This window comes from Microcaecilia unicolor, chromosome 11 (assembly GCF_901765095.1).
Source record: "Microcaecilia unicolor chromosome 11, aMicUni1.1, whole genome shotgun sequence".
NCBI classification, from domain to species: Eukaryota; Metazoa; Chordata; class Amphibia; order Gymnophiona; family Siphonopidae; genus Microcaecilia; species Microcaecilia unicolor.
This window is the reverse complement of record NC_044041.1, coordinates 194,466,399-194,491,168: the sequence shown is the minus strand read 5'-3', so window position 1 is coordinate 194,491,168 and position 24,770 is coordinate 194,466,399. Positions and strand designations below refer to the sequence as shown.

The 24,770-nt window shown below is 44.3% G+C and overlaps 1 protein-coding gene across 1 annotated transcript in view; it reads left to right on the top strand.

Moving 5' to 3' along the window:
* Positions 1-24,770, top strand: part of RPS6KA1 (ribosomal protein S6 kinase A1) — a 186,611-nt gene that overhangs the window by 136,852 nt on the left and 24,989 nt on the right. The window contains 7 exon segments of the mRNA XM_030218336.1: positions 4,993-5,072; positions 5,558-5,664; positions 12,877-12,914; positions 16,159-16,301; positions 20,510-20,580; positions 21,184-21,272; positions 23,412-23,476. Coding sequence (XP_030074196.1) covers positions 4,993-5,072; positions 5,558-5,664; positions 12,877-12,914; positions 16,159-16,301; positions 20,510-20,580; positions 21,184-21,272; positions 23,412-23,476 — 593 coding nt within the window.

Here is a 24,770-nt window from a genome sequence, read left to right as displayed (position 1 = left end):
GTAGGTATTAAACAGATACAATTAGAAAAGGGGTCAGGTAAGGTTAGGGGTAAATGGGTACAATAAGGGACAAGGAAATAAGAAATAAAATGTCCATTGCAATGTATGTATAGATGCATTGAAGAGTTGAGGCATTTAAGTAGAATCAATAGGGTAGGCCAGTTGCAAAACAGATAGATCTTTAAAGTTCGCTTGAAGTTTTGATAGTCGTTCATCATTGTCCCACTCTTTGGTAATGCATTCCATATTTGCGCACTTAAGTAAGAAAAATTGGATGCATAGGTTGATTTTGTATCCAAGTCCAATGCAACGTGGATAGTGAAGATTCAGATAAGTACGTGATGAACTGATTCTGTTTCTGGCTGGAAGACCTATTAAATCAATCATATATCCTGGGGCATCACCGTAGATTATCTTGTGGACCAGAGAGCAAATTTTGAAAGTAATGCGGTCCTTGATAGGGAGCCAGTGTAGTTTCAATCGAAGAGGTTTAGCGCTATCAAATCTTTTTTTGTTGAATATTATCATGCTGTGGTCCAGCTCTCCATCTTTCTTTCAGCGGTCAGGATAGAGAATTTATCTGGGGTCTCCTCCTTGGCTCTAGATGTGAGCCTTGTTTACTGGGAGGGGATTTTGTGACGTAGGGCAGCTGAACCAGGAACAATTCCGGGTTTTAGGCCAAGAGCCTGAGCCAATCATCTACCACTCCAGCAGTTCTGTGCTCTAGTTCAAGAGAACACATTCCCGTTGTGATCGTGTAGGTTGAAGTTTGCATTTATTTGATTGACCTCCTGAAGCCAAGCCGTTAAAGCAATGTACGCTATAATATTCCAAAGGCGGAAACAGAAATACAATAAAATAAGAAAGAGACAGTGATGGTCTAAATCTGCTGTGGTCCACAGGACCCCACTATCAACAGCAGTCCACCATGCCCTAAGTGGGGAAAAACATCTCCATACATTTAAAAGCTAGTTGAAACAAGTGTGTTTTAGCAGGACTTCAAATGAGGGAGGGGAGGCCTCCATACGTAATAGCAAAGGAAGGGCATTTCACAGTGGGGACCCTACAACACTGAACATCAGTTTCCAAAATGTACAGGAAAGGACATTCAGTAAGTGTTGGGGTATACGGCAATAGATACAAAGACAAAAATGGAGGGGAAACCAACACCAACAACAAAATTTTCTACACAATACAGTACTCCTATCGCAAGCCAGTGCGCTCGGCTCTCAATAAAGGAGGCACATGGTTGTACTTCTTAGAATTAAAAAGCAATTTTACAGCAACATTCTGTATTTATTGTAGTAATCTGAGCTCTATGATAAGATGCCCTTAAAAATCACATTACAATAGTCGGATGCAGGGCTGCCGAGGTGGGGAGATAAAATTCCCTGGACCCCGCACCGGCAAGCTTCTTCCTGCCTGCTTCTGGGTCTGTCTGCTCCTGTATTCTTGCTTTTATTCTTGCCACTTTAAAACAACTCGACGTGGCCACGTTTCGCCTCTTTAGAGGCTGCGTCAGGGGTTGGCAACTATTAGGGTCCTAAAGCACACAAACAGCTAATACTTGGTGGATTAATCAAAAGCAGAAAGGAGGAACAGCTCAGCAGCTTGCAGCAGGATTCAGTCATATAGAGTGACTGCTCCAGATTTCTGGTGTACAGATTTCAGCTAGCCGTGAAGCTGATTTTAACTTCCCCTCTCGATGGTATAAACGATTCTCGCACTCACCGTACAAGTTAAGAAAAACTTTTCTTAACTTGTACTTGTGAGTCTGCTTGCATATCCATTATATCCTTAGCACTATTTAATGTCTCTTTGGTTTTGCTTGGTAGGCTATTCGTGCATCCCTACTTTTTCCTGCTTGGATTTTACGCGTAGGGTTGTGTTTCCTTTTTTGCTGTTTGTCTCTACAGCATCAATTTCAGGAGGAGTCAGGCAGTTCATTTTGGAGCACACCAGCAAGAGTTACAGGTTCCAGAGGGCTGGTAAGCCCAGTTCATGAGGGTTCAGTAGTCGGTCTTGGGGAGTCTTTCTAGATGTTACGAGCAAGGGCAATACCATCGCTTTAAGTGCCTTAGCATGTGTACGTGTAACATGGGAGAGACTAAACCTTGGATACAGATGTCCTGAGAGCTAATGTGGCTTCCGTCCACCCTTTCTGGTTGGAACTTGGGTATCTTCTATTTGTGTGGACTGGTCTGGCATGGATGATAAGAAGGTGAAATTTTGAACTATTTCCTTTAGTTCTGTCAGACCGGTTCCGAGGCCACCTAGGGAAGCCATGGTGATCAAAGACTCTCAGTCTGACAAGTTCTGAAAATTAACAAAGTATGAGGTTGCCAATTCTGAAGGTAGTATATCCTTAGTGTAAAGTTTTCTTTCATTTCTGGATTGACGATCATGGAGTGAAGTTTGTCCCCATCTGCTGGCAGAGGGATATAAGCCCATTCTTCTGGACTAGTCTGGTAGAACTAAAGGAAAGGAAGTTAACAGGCTTAAATTTCACCATACATATGTTGCCTGCTTAAGAGAGGCCACTGATTATAAAACTATCTTTGAACAGTTAATAATGGTCATGTCATATTTTATTGTGATTTTTCATTATAAACAGCTTTGAATGGCAGGTTGTCCAAAATAGGCAGTATATGAATTCGTATTCAAAAGCAGCAGCTTCCATCACTTGCGACTACGCTGCCCGTCTCCTTACATTGAGAAGGCAAGCCTTGTCTCAGTTGTACATGCCGTGATAACATCAAGACAGGATTATTGTAATGTACTCTGTACTGGTCTGACTACAGAGGGTCTGCAACAGCTCCAATTGATTCAGAATGCTGCATCATGACCACATCATTTTTGCAAAACCTTCACTGGCTCCCAGTACAATACAGGGCCAGATTTAAAACTCTGATTGACCTTCAAGGCCCTTAAAGGAAAGGGCCCAGAATACTTGAAGAACAGGATCTCCCTCTACGCACCTCCCAAGGTCACTAAGTTCCTCCCAAGGAATATCCCAAACCACACTCTCCAGAGTAGCCTCCACACTCTAGAATGCACTCCCTGAAAGGCTTCGCTTAACACAAGACTATCCATATTTCAGGAAGCAGATGAAAAGCTTGGCTCGTCAACCAGGCCTTTAATGGGAGTAGTAAATTACAGTAGCTGCACATACTACAGCAGGACGTGTTTACCCACTCGTACGCACCTTTCTGATCTCATTTGCAACTTTCTTTAAATTAATCCCCTTATTTACTCCTGTTATTTATATGTTTCATCTTTGCTTATACTCTAGGCTAGCGGTTCCCAAACGTGGTCCTAGAGTTACCCCAGCCAGTCAGGTTTTCAAGATACCCACAATAAACACAATGCCTTATACTCATCTCACAACACAAATAAATTCACCACTATAACCACCCCAAAAACCTCTCCCTCCCCATCTCAAACAATCTGAAAATTCTGGGAGTGACCATTGATCGAAATCTCACACTTGAAGATCACGTAAAGAATACAACTAAGAAAATGTTCCACTCCATGTGGAAACTCAAAAGAATAAAATCTTTCTTCCCAAGGGCCATTTTTCGAAACCTGGGACAATCAATGGTATTAAGTCACTTGGACTATTGCAATGTACTCTACGCTGGCTGTAAAGAACAGACCATCAAGAAACTTCAAACAGCACAAAATACCGCAGCAAGACTCATATTTGGAAAAACAAAATATGAAAGTGCAAAACCCTTAAGAAAGAACTACACTGGCTCCCACTTAAAGAGCGTATCACGTTCAAGATCTGCACGACTGTTCATAAAATCATTTACGGAGATGCCCCGACCTACATGCTAGACCTCGTGGACCTGCCACCAAGAAATGCTAAAAGATCCTCCCGCACCTTTCTTAACCTACACTTCCCCAGCTGTAAAGGAGTAAAATGCAAACTTACACACGCGACCAGCTTTTCCTACATAAGTACGCAGTTGTGGAATTCACTCCCAAAGCACCTGAAAACGATTAACGAATCAACTAACTTCCGCAAATCTCTGAAAACCTACCTCTTTAACAAGGTCTACCAGGAGAACCCATAACTATCTACGAAACAACACCTATCTACCTTTATTCAGAATGTATCTTTCTATAACTGCTTGACCAAATCTTCTTGTTTTCCTTGACTTCTGTATAACACCAACTGTATTCTTTACCCTGGTATGGCGATGCCATAACAGGTTTCTGTAAGCCACATTGAGCCTGCAAATAGATGGGAAAATGTGGGATGCAAATGCAATAAATAAATATTCATGAGGTAGAGTGGCATGCAGTGTGGAGGCAGTGCATGCAAATCTCTCTCATGAATATTTGCTGTGGGTATCCTGGCCTCCAGGACCAGGTTTGGGAACCCCTGCTCTAGGCTGTCTATGAAAATGTTTTATTACATACTAGTAAACGAGGCCCGTTTCAGAGCAAATGAAACAGGCGCTAGCAAGGTTTTCGTTGCCAACACCCCCCCCCCCCCCCCCGGTCCCTCCCTGGCCAACCCCTTCGTTGTTCTGCCATTGCTGCACCCTCAACGTCATGACGTTTGACGCGAGGGTGGGGCCCAGAGCGATTTCCCCCCCCCCGCCTCCCTCCCTGCCTGCCAACCCCTTCGTTGTTCTGCCATTGCTCCGCCCTCGAGGGCGGGGCCCGGAGCGATTTTGGTGGCTTCACCACCACGAACCTTCGAACCTTTTTGAAGGAAGTCAGGGCTTGGCTTCACTGATGTCGGTGTCCTCAGAATGTTGAGGGTGAGTTTTATTATAGTAGATTGTGTTGACATTGTAATGTAGCATACTGTGCTATACTTTGTATTGTTTGAATATTTTTACTGCTGTAATTGTCTGTTGCTTATCTTTTGACTTATTCTTGCTGTACACCGCCTTGAGTGAATTCCTTCAAAAAGGCAGTAAATAAATCCTAATAAATAACATAAATATATATATATAATAATTTCTCTTAATGTAGCATTCCAGACTGAAGGCAAACTTTATCTTATTTTGGACTTCCTGCGTGGAGGCGATCTCTTCACTCGGCTTTCAAAAGAGGTGAGTTCACTCTGTTCTAGCAATGGTTCACACTTTTATACGGTGACTTGACTACATTTGCATGCTATTTGCGCTAAGGCCTGGCGTGCTCGTTGTTTGCTGTGCTAGACATCTCTGATCATTCTACGCTGGTAAATGCCGGCACTAGTATGTCGCGAACGGCCTCTAGCACCCACATTTATTTTTAATCATCGGCATCTCAGTGGTATACCTACAGTAGTTAGCAGTGTAAAGCTAAGAAGATTATTGTGTCAAACTAGTAAAGGAAAAGAAGAGATGAGAGCAGCAAAAAAAAAAAAAACAGAAAAACAGCAAACCCTTCAGCAAGGTAAAGTGAGAAAACTGTATACGAAGCACTGTGCGTATCCTTTGACAGCTCCTCCACCTCCTCCCAGTGTTGGTCTTGGCTTTGTGTTGTTTTTCCTCTGTTAATGCCTCAGAAAATTCCTGAAAATTAGCAGCTGCTCTCTGTGCTTTCCTTGCAGGTGATGTTTACTGAAGAAGACGTGAAGTTCTACCTGGCAGAGCTGGCCCTGGGGCTCGATCACTTGCACAGCCTGGGAATCATTTATCGAGACCTCAAACCGGAAAAGTACGTGGCTTAGAATACACTGGGTCAATTTTCAAAAAGCTGCTGGTTAGCAAAGATAATTTTCTTATTTTTTTAAAAGGAAATGGGACTTGATACCTTTCTGAGGTTTTTGCAACTACATTCAAAGCGGTCTATGTATATTCAGGTACTTATTTTGTACCAGGGGCAATGGAGGGTTAAGTGACTTGCCCAGAGTCACAGGGAGCTGTGGTGGGAGCCAAACCCAGTTCCCCAGGATCAAAGTCTGTTGCACTAACCACTAGGCTACTCCTCCACTCCTTACTCTTTGGGGTTCCGGAATCTTGCTATTCTTTGGGGTTCTTCATGGAATGTTGCTGCTCTTTGAGATTGTGCATGGAATCTTGTTAATGGGACTTGATATACCGCCTTTCTGTGGTTTTTGCAACTACATTCAAAGCGGTTTACATATATTCAGGTCCTTATTTTGTACCAGGGGCAATGGAGGGTTAAGTGACTTGCCCAGAGTCACAAGGAGCTGCAGCGGGAATCGAACCCAGTTCCCCAGGATCAAAGTCCAGTGCACTAACCACTAGGCTACTCCTCCAGAACATTTTCAGAGCATTTTCAGCTGAACCTAATCTGCTAGGTGCTTAGCTGAAAACTCTGCTAAATCTAGCCGGTTAAAATTAAACTGGCAACATCTTTATGTTAATTAAACATTTTTATCAAGCAGCTTACAAAATAAAATTGACGTCATAAAATACAAACGTATTACAAGCAACACAATAAATAATCAGTACAGTGTGCTAAAACCTGGGCTCATTTGAAAGCCTGCTGAAAAAAAAAAACGGCTTTTAATTGTTTCCTAAAAGATAGCAGCAATTTGAACTTGTTGCAGTAAAGAATTCCACAATTTTGGAACTGCCACCATAAACACTGTCTATCTATATTCACCTAGTCTTGCTTGTTTGAACAAAGGAATTTTGAGTAGACTTTATATTCCTGCTCGTTCCCTGAAATTACAAAGCCAAAGTAGTAGATAGACATAAAAGAGATTCTTCATGTAATATTTTAAAAATATCGAGCAATCTTATCTGGTTCATACTGAAAATCAGCACTAACCAGCTTAGTTCTCTTTAAAAACTTATAACAGGAGACGGCATGAACCTTTCTAGGCCATAATATGGGCTGAAGCCAGTGGGCGGAGCTTGCCGCCATGAACCTTTCTAGCCCATTATATGGGCTGAAGCCAGTGGGCGGAGCTTGCCGCCATGAACCTTTCTAGCCCATTATATGGGCTGAAGCCAGTGGGCGGAGCTTGCCGCCATGAACCTTTCTAGCCCATTATATGGGCTGAAGCCAGTGGGCGGAGCTTGCCGCCATGAACCTTTCTAGCCCATTATATGGGCTGAAGCCAGTGGGCGGAGCTTGCCGCCATGAACCTTTCTAGCCCATTATATGGGCTGAAGCCAGTGGGCGGAGCTTGCCGCCATCTTTGTTTGTCCAACACGATAGCAAACGCCATTGAAAACAATAGCAAACTAGATTTTGTGTTCTCTCTATTAGGAGGGGTTCGGGGGGGAAGTTTGTAAGTGGGAGTTGGGGGGGGGGGGTATGGGGAGCCTTTGAGGGATCTGTGAAGGGGGGGAAAGCAAGTGAGCTACTGCCCATGTTGCTGCAGTCACCGTACCAGGCTGGGCTGCAGGAGAGAACTCAATCTAGTTTGCTATTAAGATAGCTGCTGCTGGGGAACTGCCTTCAATTTTTTTTTTTGATGATGTGCCTTCTGTTAATCCAACTTTCTTGTTGATTTAAACCCCTACAACATTCCCTTTCAAAACTTCCCTCTCCCCCCTTCCACCCAGCACCCAAGCAGTATTTAAAGCCCAGTCTAAGCCATGGTTCTCCCTGCTGAATGTAAATATCAACCCTCTCTCCCAAACCTTGATCCACTTCCTTCCTAGCAGCTGAGCTGAATTTTCTCAGAGTTTGGTTGCTGCCATCCTCCTTCCATATCCAAGATTTCCTTAGCACCGGCAGCAGATGAATCCAAGAACTGTTGGGTTATATCCGTCTACCAGCAGGTGGAGATAGAGATAGACTGAAGACAGTGATATGGTCAGTGGCCAGTTAATATTTATTTATTTATTTTATTGCATTTGTATCCCACATTTTCCCACCTATTTGCAGGCTGAATGTGGCTTACAGAGTATGGTTATGACATAATCATTCCATTATACCAGATACATTTAGTGGTGTGCAAAGATTAAGTAAGGGAAGAGAGATGGCAGGTGTTAGGGTGGAATGTAGGTAGTTTTGTAAGGCTATGGCTTCTCTTTGTAAGCCTTATGGAAGAGATGTGTTTTCAGAGATTTGCGGAAGTGATTTATTTCATCAATAGCTTTCTGGGATGTAGGTAGTGCATTCCACAGCTGCGTGCTCATATAAGAGAAGGTGGTGGCGTGTATTAGCTTGTATTTTAGTCCTTTGCAGCTGGGGAAGTGCAATTAAGAAATTTGCGGGATGATCTTATGGCATTTCTGGGAGGCAGGTCCACAAGGTTTAGCATGTAGCTTGGGGCATCTGCATGAATGATTTTGTGTACAATCGTGCAAATCTTGAACGCGACGCGTTCCTTGAGTGGGAGCCAGTGAAGTTTCTCTCTTAGGGGTTTTGCACTTTCATATTTAGTTTTTCCAAATTTGAGTCTGGCGGCTGTATTTTGGGCTGTTTGGAGTTTTTTTGATGGTTTGTTCTTTGCAGCCGGCGTACAGTGCGTTACAGTAGTCCAGATGGCTTATTACCATTGATTGTACCACAGTACGGAAGATATATCTCGGGAAGAAAGGTTTTACTCTTTTGAGTTTCCACATGGAGTGGAACATTTTTTTCGTTGTGTTCTTCACGTGAGCATCTAGTGTGAAGTTTCGGTCAATGATGACTTCGAGAATTTTTAGATTTTGTGCAACGGGAAGAGAACAGTATGGTGTGGTTACTGTGGAGCAGTTGTTTTTGTTGTGTTGTGAGGTGAGTACAAGACATTGTGTTTTCTCTGCGTTGATTTTAGCTGGAATGTATCCGCCCAGGAGTGCATGATTTTGAGGCTTTTGGTTGATCTCGTTGGTGATTTTGTTTAGGTCATGTTTGAATGTGATGTAAATCGTGACGTCGTCTGCATATATGTAGGGATTAAGGTTTTGGTTGGCTAGAAGTTTATCTTTATCTCCAGCAGGTGGTGGACGGCTTCTCATCAGCTCCTGGATTCGACGTTGCTGGGGGATCTCCTGGGCAGTGTGGCAAGTTGAGACAGGAGGTGGTTGGCCGAGGGTGCCTTCTTTGGGGGCACACCTGATTTCAGGCAGCCCTGTCTCTTCCTCAGCAAACTTCGGTTGCTGCAGCCTCTGTCTTTCCTGCCAAAGCATCCTAGGGTGGAGATTTTGGATCCCGAGGAGCTATCTGACACAGATGGCCCGGTTTTGTCTCCGGGCTGTCCCTCAGAATCATTGGATTTGGCAGATGAGATCACCCTGCCTTCTGAGGAGGGAGATGACCAGACGGCTGCCCGCCTTTTTCGCAGGGAAGAGCTTCCCTCCCTGATTATTAGGGCTTTTGAGGTTTTGGCCATTTCACCCCCTGAATCGTCAGGGGGAACAGGTCCGGTGCCCTCTATTATGTCTGGCACCAAATGCCCACCTCGTTCCTTTCAGCGTCTGAACAGCAGCCTTGGATCAGGGAGCCAGAGTGGCTGATCTTGCTGGGAGGCCCCACTGCTTCAATGCTCTATGATTTTCTTCCTGGTGAGTGCCGGTTCTTTCTTCCTCCTCCCGGGGCGGCGGGAAATGGCAGCGGAGTCAGCTAAATGCTGCTCCCAATGTGGCTGGCTGCCGGTTTCTGCAGCACATGCATGTCAGCGGCACCGTCTTCCCCTGCTGGAGATGGTGCGGCTGACGTGCTTAGCACACGCACCATTTTGGCAGCCACCCGTGCTGCAGTTTTGGGCCCCGTCCTGCTTTCTGGAGATGTCAAGCGGACAACCGCATCCCAAAGTGCCTGCCCTGGAGGTGGTGGTCGGGAAGTCTTTGGGGTCTGTGTTTGGGGAGGGGGGGGGGGCTGCGAGGGCTGGAGACTCAGGAGAGGTTTTTTTTTTCCTTCAGAATTTGTGCTTCTTATGCACCAAGCTTATGTTTTTAAAATGTGGAGGAGTGGCCTAGTGGTTGGGGTGGTGGACTCTGGTCCTCGGGAACTGAGGAACTGAGTTTGATTCCCACTTCAGGCACAGTTCCTTGTGACTCTGGGCAAGTCACTTAACCCTCCATTGCCCCAGGTACAAATAAGTACCTCTTCAATGTCGCCTTCAGCACCTAACCACCATACCTCTATTCAGAAAATCTAGACTGCCCCAACTTGACATTTGGTCCTTTAGATTGTAAGCTCCTTTGAGCAGGGACTGTCCTTCTTTGTTAAACTGTACAGCGCTGCGTAACCCTAGTAGCGCTCTAGAAATGTTAAGTAGTAGTAGTATGTGTAAGCCACATTGAGCCTGCCGTGAGTGGGAAAGCGCGGGGTACAAATGTAACTAAAACAAAAACAAAACGTCCCCTGCCTCATTCCTTTCTGGCCCCGGAGGGCCCTGTTGGACACCTGGGTCAGCTGTCCTGCTTCCCGGGGAAGATCCAGCAGCGGAGGCGGATAGTCTCCTCCTCGGAGGTGGGGTCCCTAGTACCTGTGACCTCTGTCTCCTATTTGATGGCTGCTTCTCAGGGTTCGTTGCGGCGCACGGGGCTGGAGGATGTTGAGGATGAGCTCCTTCGGGAGAAACCAGATGACCCCTCAGTGGTGCATTTCTTTCATAGAGAGGAACTTCAGTCTTTGATTTCTGATGCATTGGAGGCCTTAAGGGTCATTCCATGCCAAGTGGTCTAAACCTTCCCACCATCATGTCTCCAATTTTGTTCACATTTTATCTGTTGCGTGAGTCAGGTGTTAAACGAAGTTTCCTCAAAATTTGAGGTCTCTAACTGCAATAGTTGCAGATCTAGACCCCCTTTTCTGAAAGGTTGTCAGTCCATGAGCGTGCGACATTTACCAAAATGCCATTTTTGGAGTCTAATAAAATCCAAACACATTTATAAGAATTGCTAAAAAATTCAAATCCTGTACAGTGTTTGATGGTAATTCCAATGAAATACATTTTAACATTATGGATACAAAATCCGGTCAAACAAGTTGACTCAACGTGTGCATCAAAATTGGTCGCGACTCATCGGAACATATTTGGACCAATATTCAGACCGCAACAACTTCCATGCAAACAAAGATACGGACTTGAAAATTTTGAACAAGGTAAAACTGTGATTCCTTGGAGGGGTGTTCTAAACTTTATGGGTGCTGGGAAGAAGTGGGGGATCTGGCTTGGAGGAGGGGGTTTTTATTTTCTCCAATTTAGAGGGTAGCTCAGTGGCATACACCTATCCGCACCCAGGAGTTTTCAGTCAATTAAACTGCAGTGGGAAAAAGAGTCAGGGGGGAAATTAGGAAACTGGGATGTAGCTACTACTTTGAAGAGGGTCCCAGCCCTTACAGTAGATGAGCGATTAAGAGAATGCGGATATCGAGTAGCTATGAGAGCTTACTTTACCAAACAACAACTTGCCCATATAGACCTAAATACCATGGATAGCTGTGACAAATGTAATATGACACCACATACACTATACCATGCTTTTTGGGGATGCCCAAAGGTTAGAGCCTTTTGGAGACAGATCCAGAGATACATGAGCACTATACTGGGAGAGACAATAAGAGGATCTTGGGACCATTATGTTTTAGACACACCAGCGGCTTTTCGTATTACAGATAAAGGGGCAAAGCTCTGGTGTCGTAAAATCTGCCTAGTTGCAAAGAAGACAATTTTGCAGTATTGGGTCTCACCAGACCCTCCGGCCTATTGGCAGTGGAGGAATCAAATTCACATGTTAGCAACATGGGAGGCCAGGGAAGCGAGGAGATCTCCAAAAGGGAAAAAGAATTTTTATGCAAATTTGGAATGGGTACATACAGAAATTGAGCCCACGAGGCCGCAGTATGCTACTGAACCTCACTTGCTAAATATAAGATGGGACCGGGTATAACGACCATCTACTAGAGAGAGATGGATTGGCTCCTAGAGGGTGGGGGGGGGGGGGGAGGGAAGGGGAAGAGGGGATAAAACAGTAAAAAGGTTGATGACTAAATGTAGCCAATTGTTTTCAGTGTTCCTTGTTTTAACACCGAGTTTGAATATCAAGAGATGGACAGTATTTGTGTTTTTTGAGATGTCATCAATAAAAATGAGGGTAGCTCAGTGGCAGTTGTGCTAGGTTTAGGTTTATTTTATTACCTAGATGTATTCTTCCTAATTTTAATGGTTGGTGCTGAATATCACACTCAGGGCCGCCCCCCCCCCTGAGGGGGGCCCGGCGCCACAGTCCTACCTGCCTCCGCCACCGGGCCGGGCCCCTTCCACCCGAACCCCCGCCAGCAGAAGTGCTGTCTTCTGACTCCGGCGTGCGCGGCCCACACGGACGCGCTCCTCTCAGCTGATCTTCGCTGTATGCTGCTGCGCTTCTGTGCGTCTGACGCCTGCACGTGCAGGACGTCAGACGCACAGAAGCCCTGCAGCGTACAGCGAAGATCAGCTGAGAGGAGCGCGTCTGTGTGGGCCGCGCACGCCGGAGACGAGTCAGAAGACAGCACTTCTGCTGGCGGGGGTTCGGGTGGAAGGGGCTCGGTGGCGGGTGGGACTGCGGCACCGGGCCCCCCTTGGAGGCCCGGGCCCCGGGAATTTTGTCCCCCCTGTCCCCCCCTCTCGGCGGCCCTGATCACACTCGCCAGCTAAATTCAGAAACTCACTCTGGGAATGCCTGTAGCCAGTCCCTTTAACCACTGCATTTGTATAGCTTGTGATTTTGATCTGAAAAACTTAACTGTGTCAGTGGGATGACATTTTTGCCAGTTAAATTTTTCTAAAACTTGATGTTGGCAGGAATAATCACTTGAAAATTGATCCAATTGTCATTCCCCATCTTTCCACTTAGACACTGCAGAGCTGTGAAGAATGGGAACCTTGCTATGTATCTAAAGAACCCCTTGGGAAATGCAATTTGCCTATTTTTGTTTCCTGCCTCTCTCTCTCTCTCCAGCACCAAAGTGTTCACAGTAAGATATTAATGATGGTTCTGACTTGTCTCTTCTTCTCTGTGTTCTTTGTAGCATCCTTTTGGATGAAGAGGGACATATTAAGCTTACAGGTAATTTTGTGTCTGCTATTGTATTTTAATTTTAATGTGTTGCAATAGATTTCAAACTATTACAAATATAAATTATTTTTTTTTAATGGTAAACTTAATCACTACAAACATTGTTCGACATAGAAACAAACAAAAAAAAAACAGATTGCAGATTGTTCAATTTGTAGACTATAGGAAATGTAATGTATTCTAGTCCACAATTCAGTGTTAATGTTCATCAGGGTTCTAATACATCTAGAAATGCATCAGGGTTCTAATACATTTAGAACTGCATCCGGGTTCTAATACATTTAGAAATGCATCTGGGTTCTAATACATTTAGAAATGCATCCGGGTTCTAATACATTTAGAAACGCATCTGGGTTCTAATACATTTAGAAACGCATCCGGGTTCTAATACATTTAGAAACGCATCTGGGTTCTAATACATTTAGAAACGCATCCGGGTTCTAATACATCTAGAAATGGATAGGCACAGACTAAAATCTCTTAAGCAAATCGGTTTCTGATATACTTGGGGGGTCCTTGGAATATTAGCTGCCATTCTCAAGATTTTCTAATTTCTTTCAGAGAGCAGTGTGGTTCTACTTTCTCCTCAAGACCCTTCACTGGCTCCCTATCCGTTTTCGCATCCTGTTCAAACTTCTTCTACTAACCTATAAATGTATTCACTCTGCTGCTCCCCAGTATCTCTCCACACTCGTCCTTCCCTACACCCATTCCCGTGCACTCCGCTCCATGGATAAATCCTTCTTATCTGTTCCCTTCTCCACTACTGCCAACTCCAGACTTCGCGCCTTCTATCTCGCTGCACCCTACGCCTGGAATAAACTTCCTGAGCCCCTACGTCTTGCCCCATCCTTGGCCACCTTTAAATCTAGACTGAAAACCCACCTCTTTAACATTGCTTTTGACTCGTAACCACTTGTAACCACTCGCCTCCACCTACCCTCCTCTCTTCCTTCCCGTTCACATTAATTGATTTGATTTGCTTACTTTATTTATTTTTTGTCTATTAGATTGTAAGCTCTTTGAGCAGGGACTGTCTTTCTTCTATGTTTGTACAGCGCTGCGTATGCCTTGTAGCGCTATAGAAATGCTAAATAGTAGTAGTAGTAGTAGTCTTTGAGGGAGCACAGTAGTCACCAACCTATTTTTAATTGTCTGTAAGATCCCCACACACACACACACACTGCCCGAAGTTGAAAAAAAAATCCTGCTTTACATTTTCAGAACATCCCTCACCTCCCCTCCCAACAAGATTTTGCAATAGGTTGTTTGTAGAAGAGTCTTCTCATTCCTTGGAGGTAGTTGAAAGCTTTAGGTATGAGTTTCAAGGCTGGTAAGCTCAGTGGTCATCTAGTCAATGTTGTAGCAACAAGTAATTCAGTTTTTCTCCAGAAGCACCATTGCAGCTTCAGTCCCCACTGTTGCCTTCCGTGTAACCTGGGAGCAGGTGCTTCAGTGGCCTCTGCAAACAAGACAGACAACGCATCAGCCAAGTCGTTTGACACTTTCTACATAAAAGGAGCTGGTGAACAAACTTTAAATTTCTCCACATTTTTGGAGGTGGTAAAGTTTCTATTCCGATATGCCAGTTTCCAACCAGTGACCAAGACCTGAATGCCTCTGCCAGCTTCTGACTCCTCTGAACGTTAATCAGGCAGTGGAGCGTAAGTTACAGGCTGGACATCATCCTCTATAGCAATGTTTCCCAAGTCCGGTCCTGGGGTTACCCCCCTTGCCAGTCAGGTTTTCAGGACATCTACACTGAATATGCATGAACTTGATTTGCATACACTGCCTCCATTGTATGCAAATCTATTTCATGCATATTCATTGTGGATGTCCTGAAAACCTGACTGGCAAGGGGGTACTTCAGGACTGGACTTGGGAAACATTGCTCTATGGCAAGGGTTCTCAATCCAGTCCAGTTTTCAGGATCTTCACAATGACTGTGGGTGAGAGAAATGTGCATGCACTATACTGCCTCCATTGTATGCAAATCTATTTCATGCATATTCATTGTGGATGTCCTGAAAACCTGACTGGCAAGGGGGGTACTTCAGGACCGGACTTGGGAAACATTGCTCTATGGCAAGGGTTCTCAATCCAGTCCAGTTTTCAGGATCTTCACAATGACTGTGGGTGAGAGAAATGTGCATGCACTATACTGCCTCCATTGTATGCAAATCTATTTCATGCATATTCATTGTGGATGTCCTGAAAACCTGACTGGCAAGGGGGTACTTCAGGACTGGACTTGGGAAACATTGCTTTATGGCAAGAGTTCTCAATCCAGTCCAGTTTTCAGGATCTTCACAATGACTGTGGGTGAGAGAAATGTGCATGCATTATACTACCTCCATTCTATACAAATCTCTCTCATGTATACAAGGTTGAGATCCCCTGCTCTATACAGAAAAACCATTGGCTTCCCTTTTTTTTTTTTTTTTTACCTATTTTGAATTAAATAAAAGCTAGCCAGGGGAGAAAAGTGCTGTGGCTGCCATCTTGGTTCTTCCTGTGTCTGCTCCGCTACTTTAGGTGATAAACAATGTGTATCACCCAGGGTTTGGCTCATGTACAGTATTAGGGGATCGGTGCCTCTCGTCTGTGGTGATCAAAGTCCTGAAAACCCCACTGGGTTGAGAGCCAAGGTTGCCCATCTCTGCACTAACAAAATATCAACCGTTTAACACTAAAACTATATTGGGAAATATTCCGCCCCATGGTGGCAATGTATTTTTTGTTTTGTTTTAATGTTGGCCATCACGGGCTAAATTAGGCCCTGTCCAGGTACTGGCACTGCATAGCTGGGTTTTCTGGATTTCTCAGAAGTTATCCAGGCATCATCACCAATATTCAGGGCCACTGTTAATGTAGTCCTGCTTGCCCAGATAGGTTTCCATGCATCTGCACTGATAATCAGTGATGCCTGGGTAACTTCCAGCTTCACTCCCAGACTGTCGCACTAAGTAAATGCTAATAAATAAATTAAATAACCAGATAACGCAACAGTGGTCACACATTCATTGACGCTGTTTAATTAAGTGCCGCTGAGCATCATGTGGGGAGCTGACAGTGGAAGTCAGCCACGCAGGGGCTGCTCATTTCCAGTTAACTTATGTTGATTATTGAGACTCACTTTTTTTTTTTTTTTTTTACAACAGCGGTCAGATGCTCCTATTAAATTCCTGTATTATCCAGTAGAATATTTGAGTTTTCAGCTTTGCTTTTGCAGATTTTGGTTTGAGTAAAGAGGCCATAGATCACGAGAAAAAAGCGTATTCGTTCTGTGGAACTGTCGAGTACATGGCACCAGAAGTGGTGAACCGGCAAGGACACACACACAGTGCTGACTGGTGGTCTTACGGTGTTTTGATGGTAGGTCAACATTACCAAGTACTGCCAGTATTTAACGTTGGATAGATCTCTCTGCCTCTCTTCTCAAAACTACCCATGCTGTCTGCGTCCTCCCTTCGCATAGTACTTTTAGGTTGAGCTAGTCAGCTAAGGCATTCAATCCCTGAGCAGCCAAGAGTTTGGGGATTAACCACAGACCACCTAGGAATCCTTTTTTTTTTTTTTTAAACCAAGTTTTTATTGAAAAAAAATTTTTTTTTCAAAAGTTTATAATAAATTGTACACATCATAGAGCCCTTTTCAACATAAGACATTTGCTTATTTCCGATCTGACGAAGAAGGGCAACCTTCGAAAGCTAATCAAAAAGAAATGTATTAAGTTATGTCCAATAAAAAAAGGTATCATCTTATTTTCTTTTCCATGTTTTATTTTGTTTGATTTCTATAGATTCTACATGGAATGTTGCTATTCCACTAGCAACATTCCATGTAGAAGTCGGCCCTTGTAGATCACCAATGTGGCCGCGCAGGCTTCTGCTTCTGTGAGTCTGACGTCCTGCACGTATGTGCAGGACGTCAGACTCACAGAAACAGAAGCCTGCGCAGGAATGTTGCTAGTGGAATAGCAACATTCCATGTAGAATCTCCAATAGTAGCAACATTCCATGTAGAATCTCCAATGGTATCTATTTTACTGTCATAGTAATGCTTGAATGTTTTCACTTATATACACTGTCAGCTAGCACATTTGCTTATTTCCCATCTGACGAAGAAGGGCAACCTTCGAAAGCTAATCAAGAAATGTATTACGTTATGTCCAATAAAAAAAGGTATCATCTTATTTTCTTTTCCATGTTTTATTTTGTTTGATTTCTATAAATTCTACATGGAATGTTGCTATTCCACTAGCAACATTCCATGTAGAAGTCGGCCCTTGTAGATCACCAATGTGGCCGCGCAGGCTTCTGCTTCTGTGAGTCTGACGTCCTGCACGTACGTGCAGGACGTCAGACTCACAGAAACAGAAGCCTGCGCAGGAATGTTGCTAGTGGAATAGCAACATTCCATGTAGAATCTCCAATAGTAGCAACATTCCATGTAGAATCTCAATAGTAGTAACATTCCATGTAGAATCTCCAATAGTAGCAACATTCCATGTAGAATCTCCAATGGTATCTATTTTACTGTCATAGTAATGCTTGAATGTTTTCACTTATATACACTGCCAGCTAGCACATTTGCTTATTTCCGATCTGACGAAGAAGGGCAACCTTCAAAAGCTAATCAAGAAATGTATTAAGTTATGTCCAATAAAAAAGGTATCATCTTATTTTCTTTTCCATGTTTTATTTTGTTTGATTTCTATAGATTCTACATGGAATGTTGCTTATTAAGTTATGTATTAAGGTATCATCTTATTTTCTTTTCCATGTTTTATTTTGTTTGATTTCTATAGATTCTACATGGAATGTTGCTATTCCACTAGCAACATTCCATGTAGAAGTCGGCCCTTGTAGATCACCAATGTGGCCGCGCAGGCTTCTGCTTCTGTGAGTCTGACGTCCTGCACACGTGCAGGACGTCAGACTCACAGAAACAGAAGCCTGCGCAGCCTTCTACATGGAATGTTGCTAGTGGAATAGCAACATTCCATGTAGAATGTCCAATAGTAGCAACATTCCATGTAGAATCTCCAATGGTATCTATTTTACTGTCATAGTAACGCTTGAATGTTTTCACTTATATACACTGTCAGCTAGCACATTTGCTTATTTCCCATCTGAGGAAGAAGGGCAACCTTCGAAAGCTAATCAAGAAATGTATTAAGTTATGTCCAATAAAAAAGGTATCATCTTATTTTCTTTTCCATGTTTTATTTTGTTTGATTTCTATAGATTCCACATGGAATGTTGCTATTCCACTAGCAACATTCCATGTAGAAGTCGGCCCTTGCAGATCACCAATGTGGCCGCGCAGGCTTCTACATGGAATGTTGCTAGTGGAATAGCAACATTCCATGTAGAATCTCAAATAGTAGCAACATTCCATGTAGAATCTCAAATAGTAGCAACAGTGGAGGAGTGGCCTAGTGGTGGACTTTGGTCCTGGGGAACTGAGGAACTGAGTTCAATTCCCACTTCAGGCACAGGCAGCTCCTTGTGACTCTGGGCAAGTCACTTAACCCCTCCATTGCCCCATGTAAGCCGCATTGAGCCTGCCATGAGTGGGAAAGTGCGGGGTACAAATGTAACAAAAATAAAATAGTTACTATTGGAGATTCTACATGGAATGTTGCTACTATTGGAGATTCTACATGGAATGTTGCTACTATTGGAGATTCTACATGGAATGTTGCTATTCCACTAGCAACATTCCATGTAGAAGGCTGCGCAGGCTTCTGTTTCTGTGAGTCTGACTTCCTGCACATACGTGCAGGACGTCAGACTCACAGAAGCAGAAGCCTGCGCGGCCACATTGGTGATCTGCATGGGCCGACTTCTAGTGGAATAGCAACATTCCATGTAGAATCTCAAATAGTAGCAACAGTGGAGGAGTGGCCTAGTGGTTAGGATGGTGGACTCTGGTCCTGAGGAACTGAGTTTGATTCCCACTTCAGGCACAGGCAGCTCCTTGTGACTCTGGGCAAGTCACTTAACCCTCCATTGCCCCATGTAAGCTGCATTGAGCCTGCCATGAGTGGGAAAGCGCAGGGTACAAATGTAACAAAAATAAAATAGATACTATTGGAGATTCTACATGGAATGTTGCTACTATTGGAGATTCTACATGGAATGTTGCTATTCCACTAGCAACATTCCATGTAGAAGGCTGCGCAGGCTTCTGTTTCTGTGAGTCTGACTTCCTGCACGTACGTGCAGGACGTCAGACTCACAGAAGCAGAAGCCTGCGCGGCCACATTGGTGATCTGCAAGGGCCGACTTCTACATGGAATGTTGCTAGTGGAATAGCAACATTCCATGTAGAATCTCAAATAGTAGCAACATTCCATGTAGAATCTCAAATAGTAGCAACAGTGGAGGAGTGGCCTAGTGGTGGACTTTGGTCCTGGGGAACTGAGGAACTGAGTTCAATTCCCACTTCAGGCACAGGCAGCTCCTTGTGACTCTGGGCAAGTCACTTAACCCCTCCATTGCCCCATGTAAGCCGCATTGAGCCTGCCATGAGTGGGAAAGCACAGGGTACAAATGTAACAAAAAAAAAAAAGAAAACCCCAGCAAGAGCCGTAATATGTAACTGACTGTTCTCTCAGCAGCCTCTGAACTGCTCTGTAACAGCTACCAGAACCTTGTACTCTCACCGCTAGTGACAATCTCACATATCTGACTGACATCAGCTTGTATTTTTCTCTGTTCCAAAAAAAAAAAACATCTTCTTTGAAATGCATTGAATCCCTCAGGGTTATCAGGGAATCGAGCTTCACATGTAACTCTTTGTTCCGTTCTGCTTCTGATTTGTAGTGCTTTATAGCACTTCTCAATTCAGGTGTCTAATTAAATGGAACCTGGAAGCTCACTTATCAAGCAGCTATGAAAAAGAGAAAAAAGACACACAGAACTTTCTATATGCCGTGTGCCCTTGATTTTAGTCTGGTCATGGTGCTGCCACCTGGTGACCACAGCAAAAGTTGGGGGATACTTTGAAGGAAGTGAATTGCTGCTGAGAGGACACTACAGATAACTCTGGGATCCTTTTACTAAGGTGCGCTGAAAAACGGCCTGCGGTAGTGTAGATGCTTGTCTTGGGCGCGCGCAGAATTATTAATTTTTTTAGCGCACCTACAAAAATGCCTTTTTATTTTTGCCGAAAATGGACGTTCGGTAAAATGAAAATTGCCGTGCGTCCATTTTGGGTCTGAGACCTGACCGCCAGCCATTGACTTAGTGGTAAGGTCTCGCGTGGTAACCGGGCGGTAATAACCTACTCGCGTCAAACGCCATTTGACGCGTTCCAGAAATTAAAAAATATTTTTCGGATGGGCGCCAAAATTGAAATTACCGCGAGGGCCAATGCGGTAATTCCAATTTGGCGCGCTTAGGTGCCTACGCAGCTTAGTAAAAGGGCCACTCTGTGTGTGTGTGTATGTATGTATGTATATGTTAAATTTTTATCTATTTGAAATGACCTCAGAAAAATCATTCACCAGCTTTTTCTCTATCCTGGACCCTGCATCGTGCTAACTGGAACCAATCTCTTATTCTTATTTGTAGTTTGAAATGCTCACTGGGTCCCTGCCATTCCAGGGGAAGGATCGCAAAGAGACAATGACCCTTATCCTCAAGTGAGAGAGTCGGCTTGTTTATCATATACATAAGTAAACTTGGCATGGATAAAAGATACCAAGTGTGGTATCAGTAAGTCAGAGGGGAACAGTTCATGGTTTATTACATTTGATATACTGTCCTATATAACAATTTGCACCTCCGTCTGGATGCCTGGGTTCGTAACACAGTTCCCATTGGTCTGCCCTGGGGATGACATCACAGGGCAGACCAATGGGAAGTGAGAGGGAAGGGAACCCAGGAGCAGCCACTGGAGGTAAGTAAACAATCGCCCCCCCCCCTCCAGGTCCATGACCCCCTATCTCCCTCCCTCCTTCCACTCCTGTCCAAGTTCCACGCCCCCCCCCCCCCCCTCTGATTTCCACCGCCCAGCGCCTCCCTCCTCCTCTCTCTCTGGCCTCCAAGTGCAAGGAGGACGTGTGTGGGTGCCCCAGCCCTTCGTAAGTGCCAGCTGTTTAAAACGTTTTACCTCCTGCTCCGCCGGCAGCAGTGAAGTCCAGCACGCACAGACGCCGCTTCACACTGCCTTTGCTTTCGCTTCTGTTTCAGCTGTTCCTCTGGTCATTTTGACGGTGTGTTTTGTTTTTCTTCCCTTGCTGCAGAGCAAAGCTAGGCATGCCTCAGTTCCTAAGCTCAGAAGCCCAGAGCTTGCTACGAGCGCTTTTCAAGAGGAATCCTGCAAACCGATTAGGTAAAGAATAAGCAAACTTCATTATATCCTCAGAAATGTTTGCATGGGGGTTCTGTAAAATGTGAATAAAGTTGAAGTTGTCGATGATGCCTACCACTGTGCAGAGATCTGGGCTGCAGCCACAGTCCAGTTCAGATCGTTTGAGTCTCATACCTCTCGGGCCCCGATGCACAAATCTTTCCAGGTCAGCAATGTGTGTTTTTTGACTGGGTTTAATGAACATGGTATCCAGTGAGAGATGCACAAAGGGGTTCATGGTAGCAGCAACTGGAATCGTATGCAAAGTTATTAAAATGAGCTGATTACTATTCAAATGTACATTCTGAGTGATGCACAGAAGCACCATCTCTACCTTTTACGAGGAAAGTTTTACGGGAGGTTAGGAGCTGTCATTGCAAGGTTGTCTAGACTTGCCTGCTCCTGTTTTTCTTCAAAATGGCCCCTGTTTTGGCAGATTTCATCCCTGGAGGCTGACTTTGCCCGGGTGCTGCTGGAGCTGTCAGCTCTGTAGAGAGGTGGAGTTGCAAGTGCTCTCCAAACCTGGAAATGCTTAAGGCTGTAGCTGAAGGCAGCACTCCGGATTTGATGGATTGTAGAACAGCCCGAGTCTTCTACTTAGGGTAGACTAAAACCCTTAGGGTCTATCCAGCTTTTTTGTTTTGTTTGACCCCGGTGAGCTTGGTTGTATACTACCTGATTGAATATCAGATTACATCTTTTTCACTTATGTCCAAGTAAGTTTGACCCTTGAAGGGTTTAAGGCTGTGGTGGCATTGGTGTGACATACCTTAGGTCAGTTTCCATGAATAATATTTGCAATGCTGCTACTTGAACTTAGGTTCACATGATTTGGAGAGGGTTCCTGACACAATATTATTTTTGGTCAGACTGTCGTGTGGAATTTTTTTAAGGTTTAGAATCCAATTCTGCCCTCTTCCCCCAGGCCAGCTTTTATTTACTGGTTGCCTTAGTTTTAAAAGAAATACAAAAAGGGCTTGTTACTTGCAAAGACACACACACACGCAAAAAAAAGTTTGATTGCCCTTTGGCACTCTGCTCTCTTTTCTTCTGCTTTTTAGTTAAAGGCAGCCTCTAGCTAGGGAGTCCTGTGTGTAAGGACTGGTACCCTCCTTGTCCTTGAAAAAGCAAAGTTTCTCATCTGTAACGGACGTTCTCCAGGGAAAGCAGGAGACCAGCGCCCCCCTCCCTCCCCACACACACACACACACACACACAAAAAAAAGTCCACTTCCCCTAAAGGTTGGTTTCTTCAAATGAAAGATTAGTATAAAAATAGGAGGCTCAGCACAAACAGTTGTGTGCTTGCGAGATCTTTTTTTTATGGTTCTTTGACCTGGTCTCTTGGACGATATGGCCCCTATGTGAGAACTAGTATCATAATATCCTCTGAGAGCACCTGTACCAGGTGAACAACTTTGCTATCCTGCTGGAAATCACAGCATATTCATCTTAAGACGTTTTTTCAGTCAGGATGGAATCCAGTAGAAACTAGAAATGCCACATTTCTGTAGTCATTACTGTAAAAGGGATAAAATCAAATTGGTTTCCAGCATGCAACTGGTCATTCTCATGCTAGAAAAGTTTTATATGTGCAATAATAAGACTTAACAAAGATAGAGGTATTTTTTTCCCTTTAAAAATAGACTGTCACTTCTTTTATACTAACAAAAATGCAGTGGAGGAGTCAGCGTAGTGGGTTAGAGCAGCAGGCTGAGAACTGTGGAGGCCCCAGCTCTCTGCATTTCTCCAGTTGGCCACCCTCTGGCTGCTTAGTTGCCCTGATGCTACTGCCTACTGGTCTTGGTATCCTCTGGGGTCCGGGCCCAGCCTCCAATTAAATTCCTCCAGCCCCCCCCCCCCCCAACTTGCTGCTTCATTGATGGTCTGCATGTAACGCTGTGTACACACCTCGCACTGCAGTGAAATATAGAAACACAACACACGCATTCTGCTTTTTTTATACGTATAGGAGGGATTGATGTGACATCTAGTGGTGTATTAATCTGAGGCATTCGCCAATTAGAAATAAATAAATAAATAAAATACTGTCCTGGTGTGGAGATATGACCTTGTGCCTGTCCCTGTTTGCTGCTGATTTTTGGTGGTGACTTCTTTCAGGTTCCAGCACAGACTGTGCAGAAGAAATCAAGCGCCACCCGTTTTTTGCAACCATCGACTGGAACGTGAGTACTTTTTCTCTGCTAAAACCTGTCGTTTCTTTCTCTGTAATATCAGCAAAATTCTCCCTTTCCTTTCTGAGCACACTACCAGAACCCTCATCCACACTCTTATCACCTCTCGCTTAAACTGGTGCAACTTGCTTCTCACTTCACTGGCTTCCTATCCGTTTCCGCATACAGTTCAAACTCCTCTTATTGACCTATAAGTGCATTCACTCTGCAGCTCCTCAGTACCTCTCCACTCTCATCTCTCCCTACATTCCTCCCCAGGAACTCCATTCACTGGGTAAATCTCTCTTATCTGCACCCTTCTCCTCCACTGCTAACTCCAGACTCCGTTCCTTTTATCTTGCTGCACCATATGCCTGGAATAGACTTCCTGAGCCGGTACGTCAAGCTCCATCTCTGGCCGTCTTCAAATCTAAACTAAAAGCCCACCTTTTTGATGCTGCTTTTAACTCCTAACCCTTATTCATCTGTTCAGAACCCTTATTTTATCATCCTCACTTTAATATTCCCTTATCTCTTGTTTGTCCTGTTTGTCTGTCCTAATTAGATTGTAAGCTCTGTCGAGCAGGGACTGTCTGTTACATGTTCAGTGTACAGCTCTGCGTATGTCTAGTAGCACTATAGAAATGATAAGTAGTAGTTTTTCCTTTCTAATTATCACTCAAAAGGGTAGAGTAACACTCTGCAGCAAAATCAGCAGTACTTGAAAGGCCAGTGGAAATCAACTGTGACACCCTGATCTTCCCGGCGCTTGCTGGCCAGCTTCTGATCCCATCCACATCATCACAGGAAACAGAAGCCTGCGTGGCCGCGTTGCTGGTCTGCAAGGGCAGGTCTACATGGAATGTTGCCTAGTGGAATAGCAACATTAACATTCCATCTAGAATCTCAAATAGTAGCAACATTCCATGTTCCACTGCACTAACCACTAGGCCACTCTTCCACTCTGATGGAATCTAAACAGAACTTAAGTGATCTCATGCCGTTGGTGTGTTATGATGGGCAGAAGTGGTGCTTGGATAGCAGCTCCAGTAGTTGGGAAATAGCCCAGCACCTGGCAAGACTTCTGTGTCCTGAAAATGACAGACGGGTTGGGATCAAGGCTGTGCATTTTATATCCCACTCCAGCTCCTTGTTACTCTGGGCAAGCCACTTAACCTTCCATTACCGGTTACATTTCCTATTTAATATCACATTCATATCATATGCACTGTGTGTAGGTGTGTGTGGGGTGGTGACAGGCAGGGTAAGGTATCAAGGTTGAAAGTCAGTAAAGGTTGTTAACCAT